General features: G+C 39.2%; 1 protein-coding gene across 2 annotated transcripts in view; it reads right to left on the bottom strand.

The window, feature by feature from the left end:
* The window catches only part of LOC138300182 (deleted in malignant brain tumors 1 protein-like), a 618,063-nt gene that overhangs the window by 352,741 nt on the left and 244,203 nt on the right, over positions 1 to 21,119 (bottom strand). For both annotated transcript variants that reach the window (XM_069239160.1, XM_069239161.1), the window contains one exon: positions 4,872 to 4,895. In XM_069239160.1, coding sequence (XP_069095261.1) covers positions 4,872 to 4,895 — 24 coding nt within the window. The remainder of the gene's footprint in view (positions 1 to 4,871; positions 4,896 to 21,119) is intronic.

The raw sequence follows: 21,119 nt of genomic DNA, 5'->3' as shown, positions 1-21,119 counted from the left end.
CCAGTCTGGCCCATCTCAAGAGAGGGTAGAAAAAGGGGAGGCTTCCCAGTCAGACTCAGAGGAGTTCCCTGAAGATGCTGGGGAGGGTTCTTACAAAGTCCTTTGTTTTCTTATGATATTGTGCTATATGATATAAGTGGTATATTAGGAGCTTTGCATGCCTCCTAAATCAGCCTAAGCTGCTTTGCCATAGCTACCTTCTATAAGCCTAAGCTGCTAGAAACACCTCTATTCTACTAATGAGGGATAACTGGACCTGGCACACGGTGTAAGTACCACAAGGTACCCACTATAAGCCAGGCCAGCCTCCTACAGAGACTGAATATGATAAGATTTATGTGTCCATTTATAGGAAACCCACAGAGAGAAAAACCTTGTTACATTACAACAGCAATCACCCTAGAAGTTTAAAAGATAATCTACCATTTGTCAGTTTTTATGCATTCTCCAAAATTGTACTAAGAAGTCAATTACTTTAGGGAATCAGGAATACTCGTGAATAGGCTTGTAAAAGAGTGTACCCCAAAAGTTTGCTAAAAAGAGCTAAAAAAAAGCATGGTATAATCATAGGGAATTGTTGTTGCAACCAAATCAAAGAATAGAAGAAATGGACAGATTAGTTTGTGTGACCACTTTCAACCCTGCCCACAATGAAATAAGAAAAATCACTGAACGACATTGGGGCTTGTTAGAAGATCATCTAACCAATAAAGAGCTACCGCTAATCTCATTTAAGAGAGGGAGGAACTTGAGGGATGCCTTAGTGAGAGCTAAATTACCAGAACCACCTACAACAACTCTAAATGCTTTGTTGGGTCTCCCAACAGTGGTTGGACACTGTAAGTGCAGGATGTGTCTGGCCTGTAAGTTTAGTTTCAACACCAGTGATTTAATTCATACCATTGTGAATAATTTGAATGCGTTCACTAATTGTAATATGAAAGATGTTGGTTATGCAATATGGTGTCCATGCCAACTGCTGTATGTAGGAAAAAACACTATAAAGTGAAATGTAGAATTCTCCAACTTAATAGTAGGATCAAATGTGGTACCATTGGAGCACCTCTTGTGGAACATTAACAGAGCGTACAGCATACCAATGATGACATAAGATGGCAAGTGATAGAACATGTCAGGATGAGACCTTTAGGAGGTGATATTACACTCTTCTATCCAAAGGGTAGTTCTATTGGATGGACAATTTCACAAGGACTGAACAAATTGCAAGATTGGAGACAAGCTTCTGCTACATAACAAGATCAGGACCTTATCCCCTTGGCTTGTGAGAAAACCTTTGTCTGTATTATTGTTATAATTACCACTCCTTTTGACTTTATTAAGTATAACAGAAGGTACAAATTCATATAATATGAACATATATACACCCCATAGAGGGATCTATTATAGGAACTATGAATACAATATTTCAATCAGGGCCGCATTGCCAACTAAAGGGCTCTGTTTGTTTAGTATTATTTGATAGGGAATACCTATATACCCTGTGAACAAATTCTATGTCCATGTCTACAACATGATGGGACCTTTTATAAGAGGTCTTTTAGCCAACAATAATATTAATATTTAACTTGGCCATATGTTAACTTTTAGCTGTCAAAAACAAATTATTAAGGACCATCACACGAGATTGTAACAGCTTTGATTAAATCAAAGTTGGTATTTAATACAGACAAAACCGAAATAGACATTCATTAAAATGGTTCCGTATAGAATCAAAACCTGGATTTACATAGAGGGTTAGGATCTATCACTACCTAATTTTATTTTTGCATTCACTGTCTTTTTGGCCCAAGTAAAATAACTCTTATTTTGTCTATCATAGATTAGTAAAAGAATAACCATTACAAAACTAAACTTTCCTTTATTTAGTAAAGAATCAATCTATTTTTTGACCACCAGATGGCATTAGAAGGCTAACCTAATGTACGTTATGTACAGCTGGCGCCTCAGCTATAAATAGAACGAGGTATGCAGCAGGCCTCTAATGGATTCACTGTGTTGATTTACTACCAGCCATTTAGTAGATTGAACAAACAGGTTTGCTGCAATTTTTAGCCGACAGAGACTCATTTATCTGACTTCACGATACTTTGTTTACTTTCTTCCCAACACTAGAGCATTTATCACGATTAAATCAGGACTATAGATCCTTGCCTCTAATATAGGGCCCTGTCAACATGTTTAAAAAGAACCTTAAACAATTGGCTCATTTTCATGGAACAATCTATGACCTTCCTGAAGCCAATAGGTAACTGTAGAGCAATTTTCATGTTTATTTTCATGGAGGCTGACATGAGGATTAATTTTCGATGAGTTCTCAAATGTAGTTCTCATCTATACCAGTAAAACATTATGACATAAAGACTAAAACATTCATTTTAAGCACCAACAGCAGTCTGCCACTATTGTCATCAATTATGCTATTTGAGAGATCATCATTTATGTTATCAATGGTATCTAATAGCATGTCACAAGTAATTTAATATATGAGGTTATAAAGCAGTGCAATGCAGGGTTATAGTTAGGTCATTGAACTATAACTGGTGATTTCTTTTTATAAATGTTTCTTTTTAACCCATTGAACACATGCACACACATACCTATTTATGTGTGTGTTTGAATATTTAGAAGTTAAATTATTTCTATCTGTCTGTGTCTTTGCGCACCATGTTAATTTAATATTATTTATTTGGCTGTTTGGTTTTGCAATTATTTTTCTTTTTTAAATTGTAATTTACATATGGTTTGTATATTAAAATTGTTATTAAATCATATTACAGAACTACAAATATCTTTAAATATCTATACAAAAATGTTCACACAATGCTAATCAAAATTACTTTTGAAACTACATTGTCAAAGTAATAATGAATATTGTTGGGTTGAACTTCATTTCTAAATGCTATGGAATTAAATGTTACATTTGGTTTAAGATTCATGCGAACTGTAAAAAAGATGTTTCAAAAAACAATTTAAGCAATAAGTGTTTTTTGTTAAATAACTTTATCACACTGCATTCTGGCAGAATATCCCTTTGGCACAACCCATGGATGACACCATAAACCTTCAATATTACAGCCCACTCATCCCCTAGTAGTCCTTAACTCCAACATTCTCATTTTCCAGGCTTCCCACACTCCAGTGCTCTCACACCCCTTCCATTCAGAACTCCCATTTGAAGCTCCACCAACCTGACACTCAATTTCATCTAACACTCCAGCCCATCATCATGTCATGTCCTAGACTCTCTATCTTTACCCTGTAATTTGTTTCCTGAAAACCAAGCCCAGTGACACTCAAATCGTCCTAAATCTAGTCCTCTTTTAATAACTCTCTTACAAATTGTTTTCTTTCATGCTCTGTTTTCTACATCAACAATCATTGCCTCTGATCTTTGCACTGATACATTTCCATCTATACAGACAGGGATTATCATTCATCAGGCGCAGAAAAAGTAAAGTACATTGTGTTGTTGCTTTAGTGGTAGCTGTTAAAATAGAAGAGAAGACCATATTAGCCCGCATTCACAGTCAGTTCAGATTATTAGGATTCAATGGTAAAACATTACTTTTAACAATTTCTTTGTATGACACTGACTGTACACTGCAATACTTTCATAATAGGGTGTGATAACTGTTGCCTACTTCCATTTGGATTGCTTGTCATTCTTTTCATCTTCTTTCATTTAGACTGAATACCTTCAGTTAGAAATGTGCAGCTACACGGAAGAGTAGTCTCACCTACAACTCTAAGATATAATCCTGCACAGTCCTCCTACAGGATAAGTGCCAAAAAGCTTAATGGCTACCCTAATCAGACCTGCTAAACCTAACTACAAGCCCTAAGTCCAAGTGTAGACCTGCCCCCTTAAGCTATATATAACAGGTAAGCATTCAAATAAGCCTAAGGCCAACATTTGTCTAAATGCAAACATGAATACCTAAATGTGTACACCTTAATCATAACTCTAAAATCCAAAACTCTATTCAGCACCTGAATGACTAAGGCTATGGCAGCATCATATTCCTAATAGTCAACAAACCATCTAAACCGAAATCAAAATATTTAAGCTTAAAACTAACGCTCAATAACTGTTAAACCTTTTTTTGTATTCTATTGGTGTGACATAAAATAGAGTATTCATAATTGAAACATGTTTAATATAAGGTTTAGAAGTGTGTTTATTAACATTACTTATTTGTGCTGCATGGTGAAACCACCATGTTAGTTAATATGGATGCTGTCTGTGTTTTCTACTCCTACATTCACCTCTTCCCATAAAGTCCCATCTGCGCATTCACCGAATCCACAGAAAGTAAAGACAGCTGATGTAATATTTTCAATCACCAGGAATACAAATGGCTGTAGCTCAGTTTCACACATTCATAAATACCTTTTTTTAAATGTTGCAAGTTATGTTCAAATCCTCTTCAGAAGACAGTCAATGGAAAGCAGTATTGGTTGCTATTTATGCAGCTTCTGTCTGTTTTCCACTCCATTAAACCCCTCCCATCAGTTTCTCCTGAACATTTTCTCGCTCCACAGGCTCCACAGAAAGTGGGGACAACTGATGTAATGTTTTTCGACTACCATGAATGCAAAGGGCTTAGTTAAATGAAACTTCTAAAGTAACTAGGTAGTTTGCAACATTCAAGGTTTCTTCCACTGTGTTTCTGTGGTCTAATTCAGTTTCACATATTTATGACAGGCTTTGATAAATGTTACCAGTTATGTTAAAAACATCTCCAGGGGACAGTATCACTGGAAAGCAGGATGCTTACTTAGAAAATGGCATAGTGCTAACAAATATTGTCAGTGACGTGAATTCATCAGGTACGGGAGAAAATAAATACCTTGTGTTGTTGCTTTTGTAGTAGCTGTTAGAATAGAAATAAAAGACAATATTAGCCCCCTTTCACAGTCAGTTCTGTTTATTACAGTTTAAAGGTGAGACATAACTTTTAACAATTTCTTTGTATAGCACCTACTGTCCACTATAAAACTGTCATTAAAGAGTGTGATAGTTGTTGCCTACTTTAATTTGGATTACTTGTCCGAAATACCATTCTTTTTATATTCTTTCATTTAGGCTGATGACCTTCAGTTAGATATGTGCAACTGCACCAGAGAGTGATTCCATCTACAACTCTGTGATATAATCCTACACAGTCCTCCATTAGGATAAGTGGTGAAAAGCCTAATACCTACCCTAGTCATGCCCACTAAACCAAACTAAAGGTCCTAAATCTAGGCGAAGACACAACCCCTTAAGCTGCCTATAACAGGTAAGCATTCAAATAAGCATAAGACCAACATCTGTCTAAATACAAACATGAATGCCTAAACGGGTACATCTTAATCATAATACCCTAAATTCAAAACCCTTTTCAACACCGGAATAACTAATCCTAAGAATAGTATTCCTAATAGTCATCACAACCTTCTAAACCTAAATCATATTCTTTAAGATTAAATCTAAGGCTATACAACCGATAACCTTTTTTCTGGATTAATATTTTTGTGTGACAAAAAATGAAGTTTAGAAGTGTGTTTATTAGCATGATTTAGTTGTGCCACATGCTGGTGAAACCACCATGTTAGTTAATATGGATGCTGTCTTTGTTTTCCACTCCTGCACTGACCTCATCCCATTAGGTCTTACCTGCACATTCACCTCCTCTCCACAAGCTCCATGGAAAGTAAAGACAACTGATGTAATATTTTTAATCACCATGAATACAAATGGCTGTAGTTCAGTTTCACACATTCATGAGTAGCTTTTTTTAAATGTTGCAAGTTATGTACAAATCCTCTCCATAAGACAGTAGCAATGGAAAGCAGTATTGGTTGATATGGATGCTGTATCTGTTTTCACTCATGCATTAACCCCCTCCCATCTGTTTTCCCTGTACATTTTCTCTCTCCACAGGCTCCAGGGAAAGGGAAGACAATTGATGTAAAATGTTTCAATTACTGTGATGGCAAATGGCTTAACTAAAAGAAACTACTAGTGCACTAGGTAGTTTGTAACATTCAAGGATTCATCCACTGTGTTTCTGTGGTCTAGTTCAGTTTCACATATTGATGAATTGGTTTTATTAAATGTTGCAAGTTATGTTGAAATTGTGTCCAGGAGATAGTATCACTGGAAAGCAGGATGCTTATTTAGGAAATGGCATAGTGCTAATATGTATTGTCATTGACGTGAAATGCAATGATTTGCCAAAGATTTGCTACACCGGACCATGCCATGCTGAATCTGAACTTTAACTACCTTTTCTATGCAAGGATTGTGTATAAGAACCCCTTGATTTTGGGGTGAGTGAGAGGTTCCTTGCACACTTTCATGTTCCTTTAGGGATTTTGTCCGACCAAGTTGATTTTGTTGCTCGTTTGTGACTTACAATGATTTCTGACTTTTGACTACTTTGACTAACATTGCACTTTAAACCTTGATTGCCTTTGTTCTGTATCATTTGATATTTGATACTTCTGTGAAAAAACATTTAACTTTTCCGTCATCTAGATTCCAGTTACTGAGTGGTCCTTATTATTTATTTTTGGTACTCCGCTACACTGATGATGAATAAGGTGTTCTTTTACACATGCTAAACCCGAAGTGGAACTTGCTGAGGGAAACTGTGGTGATGTGAAGATTTTAGAATGTCATGATTATTGGGGTACATTACTAAATATTGGAGTACGTGATTTTACTTCGACACAACAAATGCTAAATAATTTCAAAAGCATACAGCTGAGTCCTAACATACTAATGCTAAATGTAACCCTGCAAGGACAGACACCTAAATCTAAGGAACTTTCACTATGCCCATATCCCTAAACCTAAGCTTAATTGAGTGTGTCACTAAATCGCAAACTATAAGTGCACCTTATGACCTGAGAATGAATTGCTAAGTTTAACATTGAGCAACAAACCTCAATCCCAAAATTGAAAAGCCTAAGAGATGTATTTGGGGGATGATTGCCAAATGTAAAACTAGTTGTCTGCCTCTTTCTCTGTAGCAACAAGTTAGACCCTTTGGCACTTTATTATTTTAGAAAACAGACCCTCAGAGCAGCTGGTCTCTCCTCAGAAAAAATAAACAAAACTAAAGTACCCCACATGATGGGTATTTTCTCTCAGGGTATGGGGGACGTTTTCAGACTTTTCTTGTCCAGGACCACAGTGATTGATATTGCAGTCCCTCACAGAAAAGTTGTCAGAAAGAATGGCATGAGTGAAGTCAGGGACATAGGATTGTCCCTGCGACGCTATTCCTACTGTTATAGGGTCTGCCTAAGATTTTATCTGTCAGGAAAGCTGACAGTGGCTGCTGCCAAGAGACAAAACTTAATCCAACAAACTCTAAATGAGGAAGAGAAATTGAAAGGAGAATCTTGGGCAATATACCAGTTTTTGCACTCATCTACATTTTTTAAATACTTCAGTTTTTGTATATTTCAGTTTGTATGCTCTTCTAAATTGATCCAGGAGCCTAAACATCACCAACCTAAAATAGAACCCCTGCTACTTAAAGTCTGAATCAATGGCTGAACGCTGAATATGCTCCTTATTCACTAAACATAAATAAAATCTTATAACTATAACTATATCTCTAAAACAAATCCCTAAGACTCATCCATCACTGAGTGAGCACATATCAATAAGCCGTAATCAGTGAAATTAATGCTGAACTGATAAAACTATACTCATACAAAAATCACTGAAGTTGAAATACTACCCGAACACAAAACATGAATTCCTAAATCTAAGAATATTACCCCAACCTATGACAACACTGATAGAAGGAAACCTAAAAGTCTAAAGTATAATTCACCTTCAAACTGTATGCTAAATGTACATTTTCATAATTTAAAAAAACAGTCACTCAGTATTAACCACTAAGACAAAATTAACATAAGTCTGCAAGCCTAATTGCTGACAACTAAGCAGCCAATGTGAAACAGCAGAATATCTTTCTATAATACAAAGTAAATAACTAATCCAAAACCGAAAAATCACAAATTTGCATGGTTGACTCTAAACTGATCACCCTGCACCTTTAAGTATAAACCTAAATATCTGAATTACAGGACTTCTAAGCTCACAATTATGTGGCTAACCATTCATAGGCTGTGTCTAATTCCTAAATGATAAACTGAAACTGGTTAATCCTATCTTTGAACCAATGATCCAAAAAGGTATATTCTAATTTACAGAGCAAAAACAGTCACCTAAAGGGATTGTAACAAGAGGACAAAATTAAAGAACAGACATGAGAACAGGCATAGAGTGAGAGAACTAGGGGAGGTCTGAGTTTCGCACCAACGTCCTCTCTAACAGAGCAAAAGAAGTTCACAAATTTTAACCCTTAACAAAAACATTAAGGGCCAGATGTAGGTAGGTGGCAAATTGCGAGTTGCAATTTGCGAGTCCGAGCGACTCGCAAATTGCAACTCGCAATTTGCTATGCAGAAAGGTGTCTCAGACACCTTCTGCAACTCGCAATGGGGTTGCAAAGACCCACCTCATTAATATTAATGAGGTGGGTCCCAGTTTGCGACCCCATTGTGAGTATGGGCACTCACAGGGATGGTGGCCTGCTGGAGACAGCAGACCACCATGTCCGTGACTGCTTTTTAATAAAGCAGTTTCTTTTTTTCTAAGTGCAGCCCGTTTTCCTTAAAGGAAAACGAGCTGCACTTTGAAAAAAAAAAAAAACCTTTAGTTTTGGATTTTTTCAGGGCCGTTAGTGGTCCATTGGACCACTGCCTGCTCTGAAAAAATATATTTTTTTCCAGTCACAAAGGGGAAGGGGTGCCGTGGGGACCCCTTCCCGTTTGCGACTGGGTTACCATCCACTTCAAGTGGATGGTAACTGCGATTCCATTTGCGACCGCTTTCGCGGTCGCAAATGGAATTGAATTGCATTACGAGTCGCAAATAGGAAGGGAACACCCCTTCCTATTTGCGAGTCGGAAATGCATTTTGCGAGTCAGATCCGACTCGCAAAATGCATTTCTGCATTCCGGTGAGGATTTTGCGCCTCGCAAACAGCGTTTTTCACCGTTTGCGACTCGCCAACGCCTTTCTACATCTGGCCCTTAACCCCTATGAATAAAGCTTCAAATATCAATCACTAGGGCTAACTCCCTAAAATAATTACTTAAGTTAGAGCCCATACACTTGCCTTAATCTAGCTAACCTAAGTGTAAATCCCTAACCATAATCCATTTAAGTTTAACCCAAACAGAGGACTGCTAAATCAAATCCACCATGATAAAAGCTCAGGAGGAAAGATATGAATTACTAAAGTAATATATGTCTAAATTAGTTATTTAAAAGAAAGAATTCTGAATAAACACAACCATAAATAAACTGGAGTAGAAAAATAAGAACATACATGTGAGCAAATACATGTGCAAGACTCCCCTTCATATTGGTCTCCAATACCCATCTACTTCGACTTTTAAGCATCCAGAAACACAGTCTCATATATTATACATGTGTTCCATGATGTAACTAGAGTTTGCCATTCTGATTATATCCCCTTCTGCAGGACAATCCCAGAGACTGTCTTTATTGTCTCCCCAATGAGAATGTCACAAAATTTAACATATTTAGCAATCATATTTGAGACATCTCTGTTTTATTGATAAATCCAGTCCTATATTGACTGTTTCAGATTTAAAGTAATTCTAAGCCTAATATCAGAATCATTGAACATAGTTAGTATTTAATCCCTACACATTACAGTAGTATCTTGTTTCAAGAGTAACTTTATTTCTTAAAGGCCTGCTTGGAAACATGGTTGAGTTTCTTGTTGATCAGGGAAATTTTTCTTAACCACTGTTTTTGAGATCATACCGTTAACCCTCATGCTGATGTTTGCCTCCACACCAAATGAAAAACAAAAATATGCCTGAGTCATTAAGTGCCACAATGCCACAATAGTATCAACAATTATACCCAGTTCAGTACTTTCCACTGAGATGAAAACTTTTTGTGAATTGACAAGCTAGCTCTTTTGCTGATTTGATAGTAAGTGCTAAGCTGTGATGATAAAATAGACACATATTAGTTCATCACAATATGCAAGTGTCCTGCTAAATAAATGACGCATATCACCACTATGCAATGATGTGGCACTGGACAGAAATCCAACGCCTTATGTCTCGTTCTTTGGACAATCTTATGATGGGACTGCTTCTGGAGTACTGCACTACAAAGACCAAGGTGGAGGATGAATGTAGCTGTATTCTTGGGAATACAGCATTTGCTTAAATGATGGTAATTATTATCAACAACTATGATATCAGCAATGTAGATCAGAGTAAAACTAGATTCATCCATGCACCAACTTTAAAATATTCTCAAGGGAAGGAGGGTACGAAAAAAGCTGGAATGTAGTTGAAACACATCAGTCTTTTTAGGGCCCGATGTTATACTGAACAAATCATAGTAGGTTCAAATTGCTCCAATGTTTTGAAACTTGGCTAGCGTTTAGTGATACAGATGATGAACTGATTATTCACATCGCAAAATGTGGATTTGCAGAAGGTTGTCAAACCTCTTAGCTGATTAATATTAAAGAGACAGAAGGCATTTTGAAGACTTTTGTGAATGACTTTAAACACAGGAATGGAAGATTGCAAGGCACAGATGACCTTCATTAATATTTTTTACATTCCTGACAAGATTTTTTTCAGAGGATTCATGCCCCTCAAAGGGACAGATGATGATTGAAGAAGAAGAGGTTCTCCTGTCAGGAGTGACATTACAGGAGCATTCAGAGGTTTGCTGGATCAACGATAAAGCCTCCTCCCCCCACCATCCTGCCTGTGTCCATTAATCGTGATTGCCAAAGAGGACTCTGTCCTAAAGGAACAGTTTCCGCTGTGGAAAGGGTTTGTGACCGTAATTGCAGTAACGTATCATTGATAGATAATACTGCAGGTTTCAACTAGGAGGGGCACCTCCATTTCATGCCTCTCATATTTGCAATTTGCAATGGGTCTCTTAACCCATTTTGTAAGTCAGAATTCTTTTCCAATCCCTAAAAGGTGCTTTATATATAGCAAAACACTATTTTGCTGTTACAAAACTTGTATTTATGGTGATTCGCAGACTTTGCAACCCACAACAGTTGTTTGTGCATCAGGCCCCACATTACTTCAGATCCCATTCAGCTTTCTTCATTTGGGCTGTCAGCATACATACACTAAAAATAGCTGATGGAGTCATAGTCATTGGACTTCATAATGCTGCAGGTGGGAGAATAGCCTAGTGGCTTGAGGGCCCAATTTCCTAAGTCCAGGATTTGGCTCATGCATTCGTCCACCCACAGCATATTGCCTACGCAGTGTACAATAATTATTGGCAAATACAATAAGGCTAACCTTTATGATGAGAATGACAGGCTATTGGCTTTGCCAACACTTGCTTACAAACACTTTTTTACAACACAAGAAAGAAAAGGATGATTTCAAAATACTAAAGGAAAGACAAGCAGAAAATAGCATCTGTCTGATGCTGTGACTAGGTAAGTGTCAGAACTTAAAGGAAAACCCTGTCAAAGGCCTAATGACTCACATGTCATTGTGCATGTGATGACTCCATACACCATGCTCTATTGCAGGAAGCAGCACCTTCTTTTAGTTTTATAGTCAACCTTCAGGCATTAATAGCACAACACAAATGTGGCAGTCACACAGTAGGCTACTTGCAGACATTACCCATAACAAAGTAGGGTTTCCAGAGATTCCATACAACCATACCATATAACTAACAACCACTCTGCCATCTTTTTATATTTTTGGGACACAGTGTTTGACTACAGGGCATGACAGTGCCCCACATCCATAAGGCAATATAAGAATGTAGAAGTATGCCTGATATGTATATGTGAGAGATTGAAAGTGCATGTGTGTAGTTTCATTTCTTCAATTCATCGTTCTCTGTATGTTTGTTTCTTTTGATATGTTTCAGCTAATCATGAGTGCTGCATTGAATTGCTGTGCTGTGCCAACTCTGGATTGGGGCTCTCGTCGTGGCAGCAGCACCACCGCATGTGGGGGGACTGTGTCTTATTCCACTCTGTCTGATAGCTGTCGGCCCCACCCTTTCAGCTAGCTTGCTGCACCGCACAAAACCCAAGAGTAAACGTGATTTGTGGCAGCCTAATGCATGACACTGAGAGAGCGTAGTTTTAATATTATATATTATAGACGTGAAATGCTTACATTTGACTAAAACATTCTTAGAATATATTAAAATAAAGGTATAAGTTTTGCTCATGTATGAACGTTAACGCTAAAATAATAATCTTCAGTTATATGTAGTATTATAATTTGAACTGCATTTATTAAAATCGTGTGTCTTAAGTTAGCATGAGTCGCGAACTAGCTGTGTAACTCTCATTTAAAATCTATTTTTCCTGCCTTTTCTCCATGCGGACTCGCAAAAGAACTATGACCCAGCTATTGTTCTTCTCTGTATTGAAAAGCAACATTAACAGAACTTCCCATCCGCATTCTAGTAGCTTTTAGTATAAAGATATGTGCTTCGAAACAGTAATAGACACTCTCAAGGACAATGAGACGAGGAGAGAAGAACTCCTGACCCGAGACGTGTGCCAAGATGGTGAAGTAACCCCGGATGTACCACCTACGAAAATGCTGATTATAAAAACCAATTGGAAGATGAGAAAAATATCTTAGAATGACAAATGCATTACTTAATGAATAATTTGATTGGTTACCAATGATGGGGTGTAGTTATTAACCAATAGAATTTTGGGGGAATGGGTTAAGAAAAGAGGATAAAAACTCATGACTCGAAAGACGAAGTTCAGTTAGGAAGGGATGACATCGATTGCATCCAGAAACTCTGTCACTCTATTTGGTGATTTGAGACTTAGACAAAATATTACAGTCCATAGACTGCCCTATTACACTGTCCTCCATATGAGGAAAGTGATCCATGATTCTCTTTAGATAGATTGACGGTGAACCAACTGATGTCCTGAAGACGAAGTCTGATCCTGTATGCTGACATAACTTGAGGAGGGTAAATATTATTGCTAATAGAATCTCTATGCCTTTTCTTTCTAGGTACCAACTGCTGTATGTTTAATTAATTATTTTAGTTAGATGTTTTTCAAATTGATGTTCTAAATTGTTTTGCATGAAGCCCAACATGCTAATGCTAATTTGAGGTTAGGAGAGGTATTCAATTGACTGACGAAACTGACGTGACTGACATGAAGCTATGCTGAACTGATATTCTGATGTTTATCATGCACTATGGTTTAATCTCTGCTGTTATATCTATCCTATGATCCTGATTATCGCATTCTTTAAAGTTTATTATAATTGCCACTCTGTGATTATGCTTTTATGCTTTTTGGGTTTGAGATTAATACGTTTAATATTAGATTGTAATCAATAGGGAATAAATTCACAAAATCTTCCTTCAAGGTGTGGTTATTTGAGTCTGAGAATTAATAAATGCGCCGAAGGTTCATTAATGGTTATTGTGAAATATAATTGATGTTTGGTAATCTCGTCCTACGGAGACTCACCACTGGGTCAAAAGGTTCATCAACCTAAAACGAGTCCTGATGTGTATAAATTGACATAGACGGACGCGTTAACAGTTTTGGTAGCAGAGTTCGGGTTTGGCCCTTGGGGGCCCTAGGACGGAGTTTTTGTGGTTAATTTTTTTTTCTTATAATGATGAAATTTGGCAAAAAAATGAGTGGCTAGGTACACCATAGGCTCTCCTGGGATCTCGGAGCCTGCCTAAGATGAGTTGGGAATGTTCTCGGCGTCATGGTATGTGTGGTTAGGGTCTTTGCGCTTGCTCAAAAGCTTATGCAATTTGCAGGAGATTGTGAAGATTGTGTGCTTAGGTCAAAATTAAGTGTCGTTTAGCAGGAGTGGGCGTACTCCACAGTAGGAGAGTAGGGAAGTCGGCGTACTTCACGTGAATGCAGCGCTTATGGTTCGAAAAATTATCCACGTGGTTGGTCAAGGTACGGACCTATTGAGGTCTAAGACTCCGGAGTAGGATGAAAAATATGGTTTATGTTGTAATCTGCATGGTTTAATAGGTCAATCGGGCGTGGTTGACAAGTCAAGCTTGAGTCATAACGTATGTATGAAACCTTCGATGGAGATTTGACAAGCTCTAAAGTGCCCTAGAGGGAGTCATTGACAAGTCGAGAGTAGGATTTGCGGGTCGAATTCTGCTTGCGTAAGTGGGATCTGAGAAGGAGAGAGTAGCGGCCGAGGCTTCAAGTGAAATCTCTGCAAAGTTCTGAAGCGAATGTGTTACCCTTCCTGTAGTAAATCGGCAGATTTGTATTGTCATTTAAGGTGTCTGCAATAAATCGCATTAGTTTATGTGAGGTATGAGAAGTTAGTGAGGTGTGGATAAGCCGCAAGACTTTGTCAGTTGCAGTGTGAATGAGTGTGACGTCAGGGGTGCCGCGCTGGGATAGGTCAGATGTTGAGAAGGGTCACGCACGGATTGGCTGCCGTCCGTGAGAGGCAATAGGGTGAGCAAAGGGCAGGTGAAGAGTGTCCTGGGAACTAAGCCGTTCTTGATTAAATTTAAATTTAAAATGAACTTTGTTAAGGCATTCAAAAGCGGTTTAAGGGGAGATGTGTACATCGTTGCAACAGATGGGGAACCTACACCGCCCGAAGGTACTCCAGCTTATACTGTTATGGAGGAAAAGGGTGTTGCACCGTGTTTGTGGTTAAAACAATGGCGCAAGTTGACAGAAAAAGAAGGGTGTCTAGCGGTTCCGGAACATGGGACGTTTAATCAAAGAGTTTTAGAAAATTTGAGGTGGATGCTAAGTACACAAAAACCACCCCCAAGACCAGCTCAATATGAGGCACTAGCGATCTGGGATTTAATGGCTCTTAAACACAGGCAGGAAAGGTTTCACAGGAGATTGACAAGAGCGGAAAAATCCTATGCAGAAGCAAGATGGGACAACGGGAATAAAATGTGGAGACGGGGAATCGTAGATGGGTTAAAGCTGTTTCCAGCGATAACACAGGGAGAAGAGACACAGGGAAAGAAAGCTACTTGCAAAACTAACAGAGATTCAGACAAAGTTAAGGAACAAAAAAGGTCCTGGGAAGAAGAGGATGATTCAGAAGATGAGGAGTTTATGGACAGATTACTACATGACAGACCACCACCTTATGCGGTGAGTGATAATGTTCCGAGCACTAGCTTGGATCCTGGGAACCAGACACAAGAGAAGGGAGTCACTGATACGGTGCAGACTAGTGATACAGCTTTGATACAGAATGGTGACAGTGTACCTACTGCTCCAGACATACCGAAACAGTTGCAACCTCCACCGCAGATAAAAAGAATTTATCCTGATGTTCCAGTGCTTGAGACTACTACGAACCTAGTGGTGCCGCCAGACCCGATATATACAAAACCAAGATTGGTTCAGATTGAGTCAACCCCACAGTTAGTGTCACAACCACCACAACTGATACCGGGGTATAACCCAGTAGCGGGTCCTTTAAAGGAACCTGCACCAGGATTATTAGAGCAGACCTATGGTGTTGAAGCTCCCAGAAGCCTGGGATCAGGTCAGACACCTGCCGCAATATCACTACCTATCACTGTTGGTCCCCCAGTACCATTATATGCCCAAGAGAGAACAAGGACATGTGAACAGGGAGTTATGCCTAATGAAATCATAAGAGGAGGGTCTATTAGAACTCCACAAATAATGGCCCAGGGAGGACATGTTTCCGAGCAATCAAGACCCTTAATGGACCTCAGTCCAATAGGGGCACCTCTTGAGGCAATGCGACAAGCAGGGTTGGGAGTTTTAACTCCCCAAACTATGAGTACAAACACCTCATACACTCCAATGATACATACAGGGAACATTTCACTGCAGGGTTTCACAGTGCAGCAATTAAATGAGTGGTTAGAGAAAACCTGTACATCACAAAAGACGACAGCAACTACGGTAACTGAAATCAATCCCGAAAAAGAAAAACAAAATGAATACCTGAATCTGGTACGGCTAGGTGCAGAAGCTGCTGAGTTGGTGGAAGGAACCATGGGGGTAAACAGATTAGAATCTTACACTGAGGCAGAATTGAGATACTTGTGCCCTAAGATTACCAAAGAAGTGGGAAAAATACACCAGAGATTAACAAATTTGGCAGACAGATACAATATCGATATTGGGAACACAAAACATTTGAAACGAAGTTACAGATTAGATTTTGACACAAAAGATTTCGAACACATGAGATCCGCAGGTATGAAAACACACCTGAAAGAATTGCTGCAGAATGCGCAAATCTGGGGAGCATTAGAAAAATGGGAAAACAGATGGGCAAAGAAAAAGGATAAAGGGAAGAGAGATAGGTCAGGATCTATTGAAACGGCGACAGCACCCGATCTGGATTCAGTAAAAATCTTGCCCATGAGAGAAACAGCTGGTGGTGTTTTAGTCCATGTGCCATGGTCCAGGGGAGATATTTTGATCTTTACAAATGATTACCTGAGGTTGAGAGAGAAACCGATCGAGTGGTATCAGCAGACAGATAGGTTCGTGAAGCTTGCAAAATGTCTCTGGGAGGACTTGAATACTTTGTTTGAGATTATTGTTCCACCAGATTTATGGCTTGAGTGTAAAAGAGGGGTGGATTGGCCCACAAAGGAACCGGCAAGGGACAAGGTGACAGGAGCACCTTCTGAAGAGGTGATGAAATATTATCATAAAGTATTTGAGTTTTTGAAACAAAAGGTGTCACCGAAGGTGACCGATTGGCAGAAAATTGATCGGACTTCACAAGAAGTTAAGGAATCAATACATGCCTATTATGAGAGATTGTTAAAAGCATTTAAACATTACAGTGGTACTGAAACGATCGAGCCGAAAGACATGAATCATCTTGTGTTCAGATTTGTTGAAGGGCTGAGACCAGAGGTTGGTCAGATGATTAAGAATCATTTAATTTGTTGGCAAGCTAAACCGATTGACGAGGTGCTGCAGTATGCGAAATACTGTAGTGATGAGATTGAGTTGAAGCAGAAAATGCTGAAGGAAAAGGTGATGGTGATGCAGATAAGGGCTGCACAGGCTGGAATTCAGGGAAATGGTGTTCAACAAATTATGAATCAGCACCCGCAAATGAACGTAGGGTTTCAGGTACAGCCGAGAGGTAGGGGTCGAGGTTTTGTGAATCGAAATTCAGACATGAATAATGTTGTCATGCAAAGTGATGGGCAAGTAATGAAGAGGATGTCACCATGTCACGCGTGCGGGGGCATGGGACATTGGAAGCGGGATTGTCCAAATATGGTGCATGATGGTACAGTTCAGCAGAGCATGAATGTTGGGGCACAACAGAATCAACGAGGTCCAAGAATGAGACAGCAAAATCAGAATTATCAAAATAATCTGGTACAGATGTCAGGGGTACAACCCATACAGCAAATGCAGACGCCACGTTTCCAAACTGTGTCAGTACAACCAATACAACAGCAGATTCCTATGGTACCTAGACAGCAAATGCAGCCACCTCTAGCTCCGATGGGTCAGCAACAGGTGATGCTTCCTCAGCAGGTCACAGGTCAGATGTCAAGTCAAAACAACACTGTACAGCAGTTCCCATTACGAGGTGAAAATGAGACGAATGACGATTGGTCAGATGACAGTTCAGACAGTGAAGAGTGTAGGCTAGCAGCCTCACTAGAAGTAGATCAGAGAGGCCCATATGTAGAAGGGAAAGTAATGGGCTATAAGGTTTCATTTTTGGTTGACACCGGAGCTACACGCTCTACAGTCCGTAGTGTGGAAGTACCAAGATTACCTTTATCAGGACGCACAATACGAGTGGTTGGTGTGGCTAACCAGTATCTGACAAATCCAATTACCGATCCAGTACAGGTTGAAATTGGAAATTTCCAAGGCCTGCATCGGTTTGTTGTATGCGACTCAAGTCCAGTATCCCTACTGGGAAGGGACTTACTATGTAAAACTAAATGTTCAATTACCTGTTCCAACGATGGAATAGAATTTCAGACAAACAGTGATGACGAAGGTGAAGAGGACCAGCTCATAGGAGGAGGGGAGATGAGCGAAGATTACCCTCTAATTACCTTATTCCCGGTGTTCACATTAATCAACTTACCTGCTGACCTACAAGGGTCCGTAACAGAAAAAGTGTGGGATTTGACAGGCAAGGAGGTTGGTTTGATTAAAGGAATTAAACCAGTCAAGGTGCAGATAAAACCAAATGCAGTATTCCCACAAGTACCACAATATCACATGACTCAAGACGTACTCATTGAGGTGACACAGATAATTGCAGATTTTCTCAGACAGGGAGTTCTAAAGGAAGTTTTGAGTAGTCCATGCAACTCACCTATCATGGGTTTGAAGAAGCCCTGTGGGAAGATTCGGATTGTGCAGGATTTGAGAAAAATAAATGAAATTGTGATAAAATGCTGCCCTGTAGTTCCTAATCCAGCGGTAATAATGTTCCAAGTTCCTTGTGATGCTGAATGGTTTACCGTAGTAGACCTATCACAGGCATTTTTTTCAATACCACTGCATGAAGAAAGCCAATTTTTGTTCAGTTTTAAGTTCCTAGATAAGGTGTACAGTTGGTGCAGAATCCCTCAAGGGTTTTCCGAATCTCCATCTATCTTTAATCAGATCTTAAAGAAGGATTTGGAACCTCTTGTACTGCCTTTTAATTCAACTCTTGTGCAGTACATTGATGACTTATTGATTGCATCCAAGACCAGAGACAGTTGCAAATATGATACCATTGCATTGTTGAACCATTTGGGAAAAAACTGGCATAAGGTGTCACCCAAGAAGCTGCAGTACTGTCAGAAAGAAGTAAAATATTTGGGACATTTAATTGAGAAAGGATCCCGAAGAATATCAAAAGAGAGAATAACAGCTGTCATACAAATGAATCCCCCGACAACAAAAAGAGATATCAGGATGTTTTTGGGAATGGTGGGTTATTGCCGCCAATGGATACCCAATTTTTCAATCATTGCAAAGCCCTTGATAAAATTGACAGGGAAAGATGTCAAAGAGGAACCATATACGATCACTTTGACAAAAGAAGAACTTGAGTCATTTGTGGAGCTAAAGGAATGCATGTGCAGGGCCCCAGTGCTAGGGATGCCCGATTATGAAAAACCTTTTCTGTTGTTTTGTCATGAACGTGATGCTTGTTCTTTGTCTGTTTTAACACAGGCCCACGGAGATGCAAATCGCCCTGTAGCATATTTTTCAGCTACTTTGGACCCTGTCGCAGCAGCCCTACCGGGTTGTTTGCGAGCAGTTGCAGCAGTTAGTCAAAGCCTTTCCCAATGTGAGGGCATAGTAATGGGATATCCTCTAACAGTTTTGGTTCCACATTCTGTTGAGATACTGTTGACAAGAACGAAAACACAGCACATGACAAATGCACGACTTACCAAATATGAGACGATTATTTTGGGGTCACCAAATGTCACATTGAAAAGATGCACAGTACTGAACCCGGCAACTCTGCTTCCCAATGAAAATACAGAAGTCAAAGAGGGGGAAGAATTTGAGCATGATTGTCTTGAGGTAACTGACCTCTGTACCAAACCTCGCCCAGACATACAGGACACCCAATTAAAAGAAAACGATTGCATTATGTTCGTAGATGGGTCCTGTTTAAGAGATTCAACTGGAACATTAAGAGCTGGCTATGCAGTATGTACAATGGCTGGCATAGTCGAAGCCTCCTGGCTTGAAAAAGTATTTTCAGCACAAGTGGCAGAATTAATAGCTCTTACGAAGGCCTGCCATGCTGCTGTAAATTTGAAAGTTACAATTTATACGGATAGTAGATATGGATTTGGAATTGTACATGATTTTGGTCAGATCTGGTCACAAAGGGGTTTCATAACCTCTTCCGGATCACCTGTGAAAAAAGGAGAACAGATAAGAGATTTGTTACATGCGATCCAGTTACCTCTTGAAATTGCTGTGGTAAAGTGCAGTGCTCACACCAGATCACAAGACTTTGGGCCTGATTCTAACTTTGGAGGACGGTGTTAAACCGTCCCAAAAGTGGCGGATATACCACCTACCGTATTACGAGTCCATTATATCCTATGGAACTCGTAATACGGTAGGTGGTATATCCGCCACTTTTGGGACGGTTTAACACCATCCTCCAAAGTTAGAATCAGGCCCTTTTTGTCAATGGGAAATGATTATGCAGATCAGGTAGCAAGATTTTGTGCATTAAATTGTATCTCATTCAAAGAGCAATGGGAATTGTTACCTCAGCCTGAAAATGACACAACTCTGAATCTAGCATTGCAAGTGGTTGATAATCTAGATGAGTTAAAAACACTACAGAACCGTGCTAACAAGGAAGAAAAACGCTCCTGGCAGAGAATGCAATGTACACAGAGAGCAGATGATATATGGGTCTCAGATGATGGGAAATTAGTCTTACCTCATAGCCTACTGTCACAGTTTGCCCGGTTATATCATGGACAAGCACATTTAGGAAGAGACGCCATGATCAGATCTTTTAAAGTTGATTGGTTTAATCCAAAATTCAGACATGCTGCAGAAATTATTTGTCACAGGTGCATCATCTGTCAACAGATGAATGCTGGAAAAGGAACAGTGGTAAATTTGAGCCACATTGGAAGAACTGGAGGTCCATTTAATAGAATACAAATGGATTTCATTGAGATGCCTGTTTGTGGAGGACTGAAGTACGTATTGGTGATTGTGTGTGTTTTCAGTCATTGGATTGAGGCCTACCCTACACGTAGAAATGACAGTCTCACAGTTGCAAAACTATTACTGAGGGAATTAATACCACGATTCGGGTTCCCGGTTTCTATAGAATCAGATAGGGGAAGACACTTCGACAATGAGGTGATCAAGCTTCTGTGTGCAGCACTTAACATCGTGCAGAAGTTACACTGTAGCTATCGTCCTGAAGCATCAGGACTAGTTGAACAGATGAATGGTACCTTAAAATGAAGAATAGCGAAAATGTGTGCAGCAACGAACATGAAG

Source organism: Pleurodeles waltl, chromosome 6 (genome assembly GCF_031143425.1).
Source record: "Pleurodeles waltl isolate 20211129_DDA chromosome 6, aPleWal1.hap1.20221129, whole genome shotgun sequence".
NCBI lineage: Eukaryota > Metazoa > Chordata > Amphibia > Caudata > Salamandridae > Pleurodeles > Pleurodeles waltl.
Note: the sequence above shows the minus strand (reverse complement) of the source record. Positions and strands in the feature narration are given on the sequence as shown.